We start from the raw sequence: 14,937 nt of genomic DNA, 5'->3' as shown, positions 1-14,937 counted from the left end.
GAGTGCCCGCTTACCCTGGCTTAGTCCTAGAAACATTGGCCATCATTCTCGATAGGCCCGCTGTTACTCGTGCCGCTCTTTCACATGCTTTCTCGATGTGTGTACTATAGTTGAGCCGTTTGTCTATTATAACACCTAGGTACTTCAATGACTGCTGGGTTGTTAAGTTATAGCCATCGATATTAAGTGTAACGCTTTTTTTTTTTTACTGATAACGAGCACCGCTTCTGTTTTAGTGTCTTCAAATAGGAATTCTATCTGGCTGAGTTACTTTCTTACTACAGTTACCGCAATATCATCGGTGTACCCGATAATTTGGACCTCCTTTGGCAATGGGAGTTGTAGCACTCCATCATAAAGTACGTTCCAAAGCAGTGGACCCTGAACCAAACCCTGTGTACCCCACCCGCCACCTTATATTCTTTATGTCCCTTGTCAGTATCATACTGTAGAAGCCTATTATAAGTATTTAGAAACAATATTAATGAGTATCATGGTGTTCCCTTGTATTCGAGGGCGCTCATTATATGTGGCCAGTACGCAAAATTAAAAGCATTCTTAACGTCAAACGTTACTACTGCGCACTATTCTTTTGTGCCGTACATCCATCTCGTTTCTTTGATGAAAATCCATACCTCAGAACTTACTCGACCAATTTCAACTAAAATGGTATATAAAATTATCCTGACATTCTTATATGACAGCATGAATATAAACGAAATCGTTCAAAAACCACGCCTTGTACCACGCCACAGTACATAAATCAAGCTACAATGAATATATGGGGAAACTACTACTTAGCCCCCATATACCTAATATAAATATTTTAGAACTTCGGGTTGACTTTACACCGCATATATCGGTCAATATATGAGTTATCTTAATATAATTGAGAGAGCATATGTGGAAGTATCTTAATGAAACTAGAATGCATTTTTTTTGTGGGAATAGTTTGTCGTAATGCCAAAAATTGATAAAATCGGGTCAATACCACCCCTTGCTTCCATATATCTAACTTCCGGTTGGCTTTATACCGCATATATTGAGTAATATGTAAGGTATTTTAGGAAAACAAGTAAGGAAATTCTAAGTTTTTATACTATCGCAACTTGCAAGGATCAAAGTCCGGGAAATGACTTCAGGTGTTGGCAAAATTTTATATTAAAGGAAGTATTGATCCGATTCAACCCATTTTTGACACAAAGACATACTATTATCGAGGGTTTCATTTATTTTTTTTATTATGAATTTCAATTATATATCTAACAAATCGACCAATATTTTCGGTAAAAAGTCAACTGGGGTCCACATATTCAGTACCTAGGGGCTTGAACAGTTTTGGTTCGATTAAGACAATTTTTAGTCACAAGCTGACATACTTTAAACGCATTATTCCCGCAAAGTTTTACCCCGATACAGTCATTTTGCTTGATTTCCATAGTGGAAAGCGAAAGAATCAGATGGAATTTAAAATGGTGTTATATGGGAAATAGGCGTGGTTGTAATCCGATTTCGCCCATTTTCGCGGTGCCACGCCCGCTGTCTAATTTTGAACGCGGTTCCTATAAACTATAAATCCCAGAGATAACATTTAATGTCTCCGGCATGTTTGGTGCTTGATTTATCGCATTTTTAGTACTTTTCAACAATATCGTTATATCGGGAGTTGGCGGAGTTGCCACTCGATTTCATCCATTTTCACAGTGTCGATAGAGGTGCTAAAAGCATTTGCTCTCAGTGAATTTTGGTATTAAAGCTTTAACGGCTTAGGAGATATGCACATTAAATCAACTAGGGGGCGGAACCACGCCCCAAATTTTAACTGCAGATGCCTCTCTATAATGTAGTCCTGTGTACCAAATAACAGTCTTGTATCTTATTGTGGAGCTTAGTTATGGCAATTTATTTGTTTTTAATTAATGGCGTTTTGTGGGCGTGGCAGTAGTCCGATTATGCCCTTCTCCAACACCAACCGTCTTACGGTACCAAGAAACACGTGTACCAAGTTTCATAAAGATATCTCTATTTTTACTCAGTTACAGTTTGTGCAGACGGACGGACAGACAGTCACTCGGATTTCAACTCGTCTCTTCATCCTGATCATTTACATATATATAACCCAATATCTAACTCGATTAGTTTTTGGTGATACAAACAACCGTTAGGTGAACAAAACTATTATACTGTGTAGCAACAGGTCGTGAGAGTATAATTAAGTGAAAACATAACTCCGGATATATGTACTATAATTTAATGCAGAAAGTTTTAGAAATCGGTGCCCGAATTACCCCAGCCTCCACATACTATCTATAACGATTTTTATTATTCCAGCAGATTTTGTTCTCAATATGTCGGTTTGTGTGTAAATTATATTATAACTTTTTTTTTGTAACATGATAACTTATATTAAATTTTGGATGTACTAGGGCCACTAAACAATAATATGTGAATGAAAAAAAACTTGACACGTCAGGTTTCCTTGTGACAGCAAAACATATATCTTCTTAAAAAATACAAATATCAGTCACATTTAGAGTAATTTTTTTATATAGAAAAGTTAGATGAGAGTCCCCAAGCTTTAAATGGCATTATAAGTTCATTTATTAAGTCTTCGGAATTTTCCGATTTATAGTTTCCTCTAAAATGTTGGACAATGTGCACATAATATTATATATCCAAGTGAGTTTTTTCTGATCACTCAGTTTTTCTTCAAAGCTCTCATTCGTTATCAGGTGCCATACTAGTGGACCTACAATAATTAATCCTCGCTGGATGTAGGGAATTTCCTTTTCTGATATAAAAATGGATTTGAAGGCTTTGGCACAGGCAGTTCAGCACTATGTAGGATGGGTCTGTTAGCCGAAGGATACGGAGTAGTGTGCTTGGACTTGGTTGTAATGCCTTTTGTTTGAGTCAAACGAAAATAACCATCACTTATATGATATTTTGGTTCAGTCCAAATCATTGGTATACCTAATAGCAGTCTCACACACAGGTGTCACAAGAAAACTGGGCGGGATCGAAACAAAATTTTTATATTTTTAATGAGGGTACAGCAACATATACAAAAATTATCACAAAATTCGTGTGACAAAAACAATGTTTACCAGTGTTACCTTCACAAAATTACATAGAAGCATGTTCTGGAGTATACTTTAGTAATGGCAAAGCTTAATGCAATCAGTCTAGATCTTTTCCTCGCCCCAATATTCGTAGTATAGTGATTTCCATCTGACTTTAAAGCGTTTTTGTTGATTAATTTGTGTAAAATTTTAATACATTTAAGTGGACAATTTCCCTTAGAAATAATGTCTTTTAACGGAGAATATGAATGAATTTCGTCTAGATCTTGGTCCAAACCTCATATCACTAGTATCCCGATTTCCGATCCTTTAGTTGATGTTTTCTCATATACCCAATATATTATATTAAATTTAGTCTCTTCATTTGAGTTTATATTATATAACATATGTGCATACGAACATATCACATTTAAGTTAATTAGTTTGATTTTTATATAATGAATGTTAAATTATTTCGCAATATTTTTTGTACTCTGGCAACATGTTGCAACAGAGAGTATAATAGTTTTGTTCACATAACGGTTGCGTAAACCTAATCGAAATAAATATGGAGTTAAATACAGTCAAACCTGTTTTTGTGCGGTAGATACGGACCGCAGAAAAAAAAACTACACAAAAAAAAAATATCCAAAAACTTCATAAATAGCTATAAGAAATAATTTTTCACAGCACATTAAAGAAATTTTTTTTTCACATAGTGTTTCTTAAAAGTTGCGATTATGCCCTGGTCCAATAGTTGTATAAGGCTAGTCGTATTGGGTGGTAAAAACACTACTTGTACATTAGGATGCTCTAAACAAGGATGACCGGGTGCATTGCCAACAATTAACAACACTTTAAAAGAAAGACCCATCTCTGTCATATATTTTTCAACTTCTGGTACGAAGCAATCGTTGAACCATGTTGTAAAACCAGCTGATGTGCGTGGGTGCAAAGCTTTATTTATAAGATATGGTTTTAACATTCTTGCACCAGATGCATTACTACCAAGAAGGAATGTAATTCGATCCCTTGCAGCCTTAAAACCACTTGCAGCTTTCTCAGACTTGGCGATGAACGTTCGGCTGGGCATCTTTTTCCAAAATAACCCAGTTTCATCTGCATTAAATACTTGATCTGGGCAATATCCACCGTCATCAATAATTTTGGCTAGGACTTTGCAATAATTCTTAGCAGCTATTTCATCGGCGGATGCGGCCTCGCCTTGTACCTTCACATTGTGAAGTGCTTGTCGTCGTAAAAATCCAGTTAACCAGCCATTGCTGGCAGAAAATTTCAGGTTTTGAAAGTGGGATGTGGAATCCTTCAGCTGATTTAAATATTGTTTAGCTTTCTCCTTAATTAAATCTCCCTCGATGGGGATTCGTTTTCGAGTTGAGTCGTTAATCCAAAATATGAGGGCCTTTTCCGTTTTCTCTATTAAAATATTTCTAGAATATGATATTCTTTTACCACTTTCATTTGTTGCAGAATTTGTAGATTCATTTATTCTACTTACACGTTTTGTATTGCTCTTATAGTGGATTCACCTAATTTATATTCTTTAGAGTTGTCGATCCTTCACCATCTGCTAGTCTATTTAATAAATTGACTGAAGTTGATAAGCCACAATTTTGGCTTTGCGATCTCAAAACTTGAGTGTAAAAATGCGGTTATAAAAAAACAGAGGAAGACTTTAATACCCTTAGTCTACCCTTAGTACTAATAAATAAAAAAATTCGCGTTTAGTGGTAAGAATATTTTTTATAAGTGCCGTATTGGAAATTGAAATATCGCAAATGTTTCGTTTTGGCTTCTAATCAAATAATTAAAAATTTATTTTTGTCTGCTATCCCTGACAGATTCCGATAAGGTGGTCTCAGCTGTGTAACACACATAGGAAAATAGTTTCCGCTACCTCGCATTATAATAACTCACGGAGGCGCAGAATCGGATGACATTTATAGAAAAACAAAGCAAGATCGACATACTATGGAACAATTGCTAATGGCAAGCTAACAAGTATCGAAAGGCACACAGCTCAGCATACTCTTTGAATATGTGAAGCGAACCATGGCTGATTTAGAATTCTTGCATTCAAAGACTCCTCACTGCGAATTATATTCGCACCCAATACTATAAGTAACCAAGTGCTATGAAAACAAACAGAGGATTCCGGACAGCATCATGAATTAAATCAGACGACCTTTAGCCATATAAATTGGCGAAAGCTTGTTGTACATACATATATGAAGGAAAATTAATTTTCGGTAAATTTAAATTTTTTGATGAAAAATAATAGTAATTTTTATTTTTTATAATTCCATTCAAAAATAACTACTTCTTCCATCTTACCTCAAATTTTTTCGGAAAAAGACGTTTATAATATAATTTTTTTTTTCGAATATCAGACTTTTAATTTCACATAATCTCGGTAATATTGGCTTGTATACTTTCTCAGTTATTTACATACATTAATTAATATTAATTTATAACTTTGAAAATTGAGAAAACATTTTTTTTACTAATGAATAAATCTCTCAAAGTTTGGTTTGATCCAATACCCAGATTAAGTGTCGGTTTTGCCGAATGTTATTATAAGATTATCATATTGATACTTACGCACCTTAATGCCGGAACGTCCTTGCTGTTTTAGTAATACGTTTTCAGGCTTCATATCACAGTGAATAATTTCATTCCTGTATAATGCATCTAAACATTGTAATAGCGAATGTGCAAATTTTCGCACAAGTTGGAGGCTAAAACCTTTAAAACCATTTTTTTTTATCAACTCATATAAATTTATGTTGAGCAGTTCGAAAGTAATACACATATGGTTCCGAAATGTAAAATAATCAAACATATGGATTATATTCATTGTATTATACTTGTCTTGTTTACGTAAATGATGCAAAATGCGAATTTCTTCCTGTGCTTGGCGATGGAAACGTTTTTCATTTCGGACCATTTTTAAAGCGATATGTTCATGTGTCTTATGGTCGTATGCTTTAATTACCTGTCCAAAGCTCCCTTTGCCTATCACTTTAAGAATTTCATAACGATAGGCTACGTGGTCATGTGGTATATGGATATAGGCTCCCTGTTCGTTATCATAGTCAGAATTATTTGGGCCGAAAATGCCCGAACGTTTCTTAGCGTTGGCACCAATAAAATATATATGCGGATACGCTAATATTTCAGCACGTTCATATGGAGTTAATTTATGCATATATAATATCATTACTTGTTGCGGTGACACCACTAATGACTTTGGTTTATCTTGTAAAGCATTCTTTTGCTGCCCTGACATAATGATCTGCTCATGCAGCAGAAATGTTTCTCCAGCTTTCGATATTTCCTCCAATTGACCATCTATTGCAGCAATTTTTGCCAACGCTTCGCTACTTGGGTTATTGCATGTTGTATCTGTTGGTAAACCGACACTGATTTGACTTTTTAATGTCGCAATTGGTGTCGAAGGGGAAGCAGATGATAAACCACCAGATGTAGAAAGCACCCTTCCCAGTGATAATACTGTAAAAAAATTATATGATAATTTTAACTTATTTATCTTTGTAACAAAAGTACATATGTTTATCGAATTCTTTAGTAATATTTAGTCATTAAATAGTTGTTACTAAACAACTAATTTCTAAGCGTTAAAAGCGACTGAAATATTTCTTTGTTACAATAAATTTTGCATATGAATATAATGTACATTACAAGGTGGTATTGTCAACCGTTGACCATCAATTTCGGTATCATATTAACTTTCGCCAAAGACCACATTATTGCTGAGGGGATTAATAGAATAGAAAGGTGTTTTTCTTAGACATGTGGTTTTCTTTATTATAAAGATAAAGGTTTGCCATTATGTTTTAAAAATGATTTCGAGAAAGTGTCCGCCGCTCAAAAAAATTCCAGCCGAAAAGTGCAATTTTTGACCATCTTTTGCAACAATCGGGGCCGTATATCAGCAATAGACTCCAGATAACTCCACAAGAGATGGTCCAACGATGTTAAATCGCATGAACTTGGAGGCCACGCCACAGGTCCACGATGTGCGATAATGCGCTTACCAAAAGTTTTCTTCACTAAATTGAGTGTTTCGTTGGCTGCAAGACATGCATCTGCAGTTTAAATTTTTTTTATATTTTTTTGTGCATATCTCCTACACCGCTAAAGCTATACTAAGAAAATTCACTGGAAACAAATGTTTTTAGCACCCCTATCGACAGTGTGAAAATAGGAGAAATCGGGTGAGAAACCCGCCCTCTCCCCATATAACGGAACTGTTAAAAACTACTAAAAGCGCGATAAATCAAGCTCTAAACGCGCCAGAGACATTAAATTTTATCCCTGTGATGGTATGGGAAATCGCTTTTAAATTAGACAGTGGGTGTGGCACCGCCCACTTTTAGTTGAAAACCTATATCTTGCGATCTGCTTAACCGATTTCAACCAAATTCGTTTCATAACATTCTTATTATATTTCTATGTTATTGGGCGAAATCGGATTACAAACACGCCTACTTCCCATATAACACAATTTTAGATTCTATCTGATTCTTTCACTTTCCACTATAAAAATCAAGCAACAATGATTGTATCGGGGTAAAACTTTTCGTGAATAATGCGTTTAAAGTATGACACCTTGTGACTAAAAAGTCAAACCATAACTGTTCAAGCCAATAGGTATGTGGACCCCTGTGCCTATAGCTGACTTTTTACTGAAAATATTAGTCAATGTGTAAGATATATAATTGAAATTCATATAATAAAATAAATAAATAAAACTCTTGATAACAGGATGTTTTTGTGTCAAAAATGAGTTGAATCGGATCAATACTTCCTCTAATATAAAATTTTGCCAACACCTGAAGTCATTTTCCGGGCTTTGATCCTTGCAAGTTGCGAGAGTAAAAAATGTTCGGTTACACCCGAACTTAGAACTTCCTTACTTGTTTTTGTTTAGTATTGTTTAACATTTCATCATGGAAAGACTTACGCCTGAACAACGCTTAAAATCGTTCAACATTGTTACGAAAATTCAAGTTCTGTAAAGATTGTGTTTCGCGCGCTTCGCACAACTTACGGTCAACATAATCGGCCTGCTGAGCATACTAATCGCAACACCATCACCCATTCTGAAACCCACCATTCATTATTGGATATTATTCGACCGAATAGATCACGTTCAACACGCAGTGACAGAAATATAGTGACCGTAGCTCAGAGTGTACATAAAAACCGTGGAGAGTCGGTGCGGCGACGTTCGCAGCAACTCGGACTAACGTATGGAACGACTTGGCGTATTTTACTTCATGATCTTAAATTGAAAGCATACAAAATACTGCTTGTGCAAGAACTGTAGCCGCTCGAACTTCCTAAGCAACATCGCTTCGCTCTATGGGCTCTTGAAATGTTCTAAGAAGACCCGACGCTTTCGTGCCAATTTCCAACTCACCACATAAATCAATAGATTTCAATTGCGGTCATTCGATTCCGGTCATTCGCCAGTTAACAGTTATGCTCGAACGAGTCATCGAAATTTGGACACAACGGATGGACCATCTGAGATGGTCTAACTAATAAGTTTAATGTGCATATCTCCTATACCACCGAAGCTATAATAACCAAATTTACTGAAAGAAAATGTTTTGGCACCTTTATCTACATCGTGAAAATGGGTGAAATCGGGTGACAAAACTGCCCACTCCCCATATAACGGTACTGCTAAAAACTACTAAAAGCGCGATAAATCAAGCGCTAAACAAGCCAGAACTATTAAATTTTATCTCTCGGATGGTATAAGATGATTTTATAGGAACCACGTTCAAAATTAGATAGTGGGCGTGGCACCGCCACTTTAAGGGGAAAACCCATATCTTGGGATCTGCTTAACCGATTTCAACCAAATTCGGTACATAATATTCTTCTCATATTTCTATATTATAGTACGAAAATGGGCAAAATCGGATTACAACCACGCCTATTTCCCATATAACATCATTTTGAATTTATTCTTATTTTTTCATTTTCCAGTATGCAAATCAAGCAACAAACTGTTCAAGCCTCTAGGTACTAAATATGTGGACCCCAGTGCCTGTAGTTGACTTTTTACTGACTGTTTTGGCACCTTTATCTACATCGTGAAAATGGGTGAAATCGGGTGACAAAACCGCCCACTCCCCATATAACGGTACTGCTAAAAACTACTAAAAGCGCGACAAATCAAGCGCTAAACAAGCCAGATATATTAAAATTTATCTCTCGGATGGTATAAGATGATTTTATAGGAACCACGTTCAAAATTAGATAGTGGGCGTGGCACCGCCACTTTTAGGGGGAAAACCCATATCTTGGGATCTGCTTAACCGATTTCAGCCAAATTCGGTACATAATATTCTTCTCATATTTCTATATTATAGTATGGAAATGGGCGAAATCGGATTACAACCACGCCTATTTCCCACATAACATCATTTTGAATTTAATCTAATTTTTTCACTTTCCAGTATGCAAATCAAGCAACAAACTGTTAAAGCCTCTAGGTACTGAATATGTGGACCCCAGTGCCTGTAGTTGACTTTTTACTGACTGTTTTGGCACCTTTATCTACATCGTGAAAATGGGTGAAATCGGGTGACAAAACCGCCCACTCCCCATATAACGGTATTGCTAAAAACTACTAAACGCGCGATAAATCAAGCGCTAAACAAGCCAGAGCTATTAAATTTTATCTCTCGGATGGTATAAGATGATTTTATAGGAACCACGTTCAAAATTAGATAGTGGGCATGGCACCGCCACTTTTAGGGGAAAACCCATATCTTGGGATCTGCTTAACCGATTTCAACCAAATTCAGTACATAATATTCTTCTCATATTTCTATATTATAGTACGAAAATGGGCAAAATCGGATTACAACCACGCCTATTTCCCATATAACATCATTTTGAATTTATTCTTATTTTTTCATTTTCCAGTATGCAAATCAAGCAACAAACTGTTCAAGCCTCTAGGTACTAAATATGTGGACCCCAGTGCCTGTAGTTGACTTTTTACTGACTGTTTTGGCACCTTTATCTACATCGTGAAAATGGGTGAAATCGGGTGACAAAACCGCCCACTCCCCATATAACGGTACTGCTAAAAACTACTAAAAGCGCGATAAATCAAGCGCTAATCAAGCCAGATATATGAAACTTTATCTCTCGAATGGTATAAGATGATTTTATAGGAACCACGTTCAAAATTAGACAGTGGGCGTGGCACCGCCACTTTTAGGGGTAAACCCATATCTTGGGATCTGCTTAACCGATTTCAACCAAATTCCGTACATAATATTCTTCTCATATTTCTATATTATAGTACGAAAATGGGCGAAATCGGATTACAACAAGGTACTGAATATGTGGAGCCCAGTGCCTGTAGTTGACTTTTTACCGAAAATATCGGTCAACAAGAACAAGGCGGCTAGATCCACAAAGAAATTTAAAACGAGTATAGCATTTGACTTTGCGAGAGTATAAAATGTTCGGTTACATCCGAACTTAGCCCTTCCTTACATTGTTTTCTATAAAATCTCATATGCGGAAAAGGTTCTACGGTTCATTCATGAACAACCACGCCTTAAACACTATGGGTCTGAAACCGGTTTCGAGCCAGCGATTTTTAAGGCAAAGTTTATCTTAAAGAATTAAAATAAATTTATTCGTCAGTTATTAAGATATCCGCATGAAATTTAAAACATATATGCCTTTTGATATTATTGATATAATAACTGTTTTATAATATATAATTTTGCAACTTTCTTTATTTTCACTGTCACCATTTTAACAGTGTATTATAGGAATGTGTGGCTAACCTCATACACCAAATTAAGTTGAAATCGGTCAAGTAGATAGTTACTGAGATATAGGATTTCCCGCATGTGACACAGAAATATTTCATGGAGGTTATGAACAATAGCCGTCCTTCCGGGAAATGTTTACAGCCGTTTACATAAAACATTCTTATCAAAAGCGCAAAAATTCTATCACCTCCGATACAAAAATAAAGGTGAAGGTAAAACAGTTCGCACACTTTTTTTTTTGTTAAAATACTTTTATTTATTGAATATGCTTGTTCAAAGCCTAAATATAAGCAATAATTTTAAACTTATTTGAAATTAAACCAACTCGAGATTCTAGTTGATTATTCGTTGCTCTTTCGAAGGCTGGTAGATTTTTTTTTTTGTAAACGGGTTTGATTACTGGACCGTAGCAAGGCATTAGTAAATGAGTTTGGATAACTACCTAATTTAGGTTCATGGTTCTTTCTGCTCTCCTTTACTTCTTTCTTTACCATAGGAATACCCAGATCTGTGTGAATATTTTTCAATTCGAATTTACCATGGCGAGCCCGTTATAGCTCTAAGAATTTTTGACTGGAACCTCGGTATTATATCAATGTTAATTGCACAGGTGGCATCCCACAGTAACATCCAAAATTTCTTTATTACCGCATTGTATAACATAACTTTGTTGTCAAGGTTACGTTTAGAATTTTTATTTAAAAGTCAGTCTAAATTTGGAGCTCTTATTTTCACGCTAGTTAATTTGCTGGATACTTAAGTATATGATTTCTCCAAGTGAACCTTCTGTCTAAATAAATGCCAAGATAAGTCATTTACATTTATTCGCCAGTTGGCTAGCCATTCTCCGACCAGAGCTAAATGCTCCTACAAGGTGCGTTCCAAAATAAACAGTACAAAAGTAACAAAGTAAACTCTAGTGGCGCCATCTATATGTCGACTAGTGCGTTAAAATCTGCTATCCTTTATCGACTTCCAGTAAAAACTTCATGACATTTTACCTATTGGAAGTGAAGTTATTGCATTTTAAGTGTCAGAATTATTTTGTCATCGGTGCGAAAATGAGCTTCGAACAAAAAGCCAACATTAAATTTTGTTTTAAAATTGGTAAAAACTTTTACCGAAACGTTTCAATTGATTAAACAAGTTTATGGCGATGATTGCCTATCCCGTAGCAGAGTGCACGAGAGGTTTCAACGTTTTCAAAGTGGTCGTGAGGACATAAATGAGAAATGAGCCGAAACCAAAAAAATTGCGCCTGGAGAAGTCAAAAGTGAAGACAATGCTGATTTGTTTTTACAAGGTACAATTCAAAAGTTCCAGGCCTTTTTAAACAACGCGGCTTCTAGTGGCGCCATCTGTCTGAAATTGTTATCCCACAATTGTGTATTCTTCAGTGTTGTCGTATAAAATTTATATAACAGCTGAGATATCGCGCTACATGTGACATTACATTTGTAGTGTCGGTCGGAAAATGAGCATCGAACAAAGAGCCAACATTAAGTTTTGTTTTAAACTTGGTAAACCTTTTACCAAAACTCATCAATTGATGAAACAAGTTTATGGCGATGATTGCCTATCCCGTAGCAGAGTGCACGAGTGGTTTCAACCTTTTCAAAGTGGTCGTGAGGACATAAATGAGAAATGAGCAGAAACGCAAAAAAATCACGCCTGGTGAAGTCAAAAGTGAAGACAATGCTGATTTGTTTTTATGATTCCAAGGGTATTGTCCACAAAGAATTTGTTCCACCCGGCCAAAACGTTAATGCGGTATTCTACCTTGGAGTTTTTATTCGACGTGTTCGGCCCGAATATCGCGAAGATGGAAGTTGGCGTTTGTTGCACAATAATGCGCCGTCTCATCGATCGACGCTTGTGGCCGATTATTTGAACAAAAATCACATTTTAACAATACGGGGAGTATTCACCTGATATGGCACCGTGCGACTTCTACCTTTTCGGAAAAATGCATTTGCCGATGAAAGGAAAGCGTTATGCAGACGTGGAGGCCATTCAAAAGGCTTGCACCGGCATACTGGCGGCCATACCATACAACGAGCTAAAACACTCGTTCGACATGCTTTTGGACCATGCAAAAAGCTGTATTAAAGCAGAAGGAGACTATTTTGAATAAAATAATTGATTTTGCCAATAAAACCATTTGTTCTGTCTTTTTTTTAAAGTCCTGTTTACTGTGGAACGCACCTTGTATAGTACCCTTGACGCTCTGATAAGACATTTATTACGGCACACTAGGGCTGTGTCATCCGTAAAATTGGATGTTAATATATTATTACCAGTTGTAGTGTCTACTATGTATAAGATATATGGAGGGAGTTGGACCTGGCACACTCCCCTGCTTTAACAGTAAATTTCCTATTTTTGAAATAAGACTCCAATTTTTTTATACAATTCGAAAGGGTATACTACAAGTATTTTAATTTCCTAGATGAGACCTTCATGTCACACCTTATTGAATGCCTGAGCTACATCTAGGAATATTGCTGAATAATACTCTCTGTACTCGTATCGTATGCCTGCCTAATTTCGTTGGCAGCTTAAAGTCGTTTCTTGAACAATTGGGCTGAAATACTTTTTCTAGGTGGTTTGCAAAGAAAATTGCCTATTCCACTTCAATTCGAGCCCAATTAAAAAATTTTGCAACATTTGGTTTTGCGCTTTGAATAAATCTTGAATCATACTTTACATTGTGGCAAAGTAACGATGCTAATGAACTTGAGTAAGTTCAAAAGAAACAAGTCAGGAATGTATTACACCACAATCTACTGTTTCTAATTTTTTGTCGGTTTTATCGACACAAAATGTTGCGACAGACAGCGAGACCCTATTCTGGTAAATAATAGCTAGTACCAACCCCAACTTAAATAGAAGCTTTTTCAAAAATCAATCGTTCACATCTGAACAGTATAAACAAAAGTTATGCGAACTATGTACAGGAGGGCATAAGCCCAAAACTTGCGAGAGATTCAATAACTTAAATATTACCTATCGAACAACTTTTCGATCCCCAGGATGGCTTTCACCAATTATGATACAGGCGACAAAATTCAAGAATTATGGCTAGATGGACGATTGGTACGAACAAATGAAGGCACTTCATTTAGAAAAATGGTGCCAGTTCGCAAACAATCTGAACGACATTTCGCAGATACAAATCCCACGATGGGTAAACTATTCCCAAGAATACAAAGTGAACTACACGGCTTTCGCGACACCTCTGAATAGGCATATTGCGCCCCTATCTATGTGCGCACACAAAGCGATACCGCGACTACATGCCCCTTACTAATTGCAAAAGCAAAAGCGGCTCCTCTAAAAACAATAAGTCTTACACGACTTGGGCTATTTGGCGTGTTTTTACTCGTCAAATTAGTATCCATGGTGCAAACGCATTTACACAACATATAAATTTTTTCTATGGATTGATTCCGACATTGTTCTAGGATAAGAAAAACGACCATATGCGTGGAAGACATATATTTCCAATAGAACGTTTCAAATAGTTGACCTAGTAGGATGAGCCACTTGACGACACGTACCCAACGCTGAAAATTCCCTCTGGCGGAATGGCCTCCGATGGTTAACATAATCTCCCGATTCTTGGCCACTTTTCACTTTTTATACAAAATTGGATGATACATCGTTCCCCTGAGCTCTCCGAGTAGTTGCCTACATGATCAATTTTCTAGAGCACTTCAAAACCATAGCCAAGGGATCACAAGACTCCTTTCAAAAAGCAAAGGTAAAAAATTTGGTAAATGCTTAGATTTAGTATACGTTAATACCTCTTCAAAGTGTTCCGTTATTCAGAGTAATCCTCTTGTTCTACCAGAGGACTCATATCATCCTGCTTTGGAAATATCTGTCGAAATCTCAGGCAATGTACGGGATAATAATCATCAAACTTCGTGCTTCTGTACTCGGTTTAACTTTGCAAAAGCTAATTTTAAAAAGTTAAATACAGAACTTTCACAATAACATGGCCTAATTATAAT

The 14,937-nt window shown here is 36.2% G+C and overlaps 1 protein-coding gene across 10 annotated transcripts in view; it reads right to left on the bottom strand.

Moving 5' to 3' along the window:
• Dyrk3 (Dual-specificity tyrosine phosphorylation-regulated kinase 3) overlaps nt 1-14,937 on the bottom strand; it is a 199,068-nt gene that overhangs the window by 14,084 nt on the left and 170,047 nt on the right. For all 10 annotated transcript variants that reach the window (XM_070112476.1, XM_070112475.1, XM_070112470.1 and 7 more), the window contains one exon: nt 5,689-6,596. In XM_070112476.1, coding sequence (XP_069968577.1) covers nt 5,689-6,596 — 908 coding nt within the window. The remainder of the gene's footprint in view (nt 1-5,688; nt 6,597-14,937) is intronic.

Source organism: Bactrocera oleae, chromosome X, assembly GCF_042242935.1.
Source record: "Bactrocera oleae isolate idBacOlea1 chromosome X, idBacOlea1, whole genome shotgun sequence".
Classification (NCBI taxonomy): domain Eukaryota; kingdom Metazoa; phylum Arthropoda; class Insecta; order Diptera; family Tephritidae; genus Bactrocera; species Bactrocera oleae.
The sequence above is the reverse complement of the archived record's forward strand: the minus strand, read 5'-3'. Positions and strand labels throughout refer to the sequence as shown.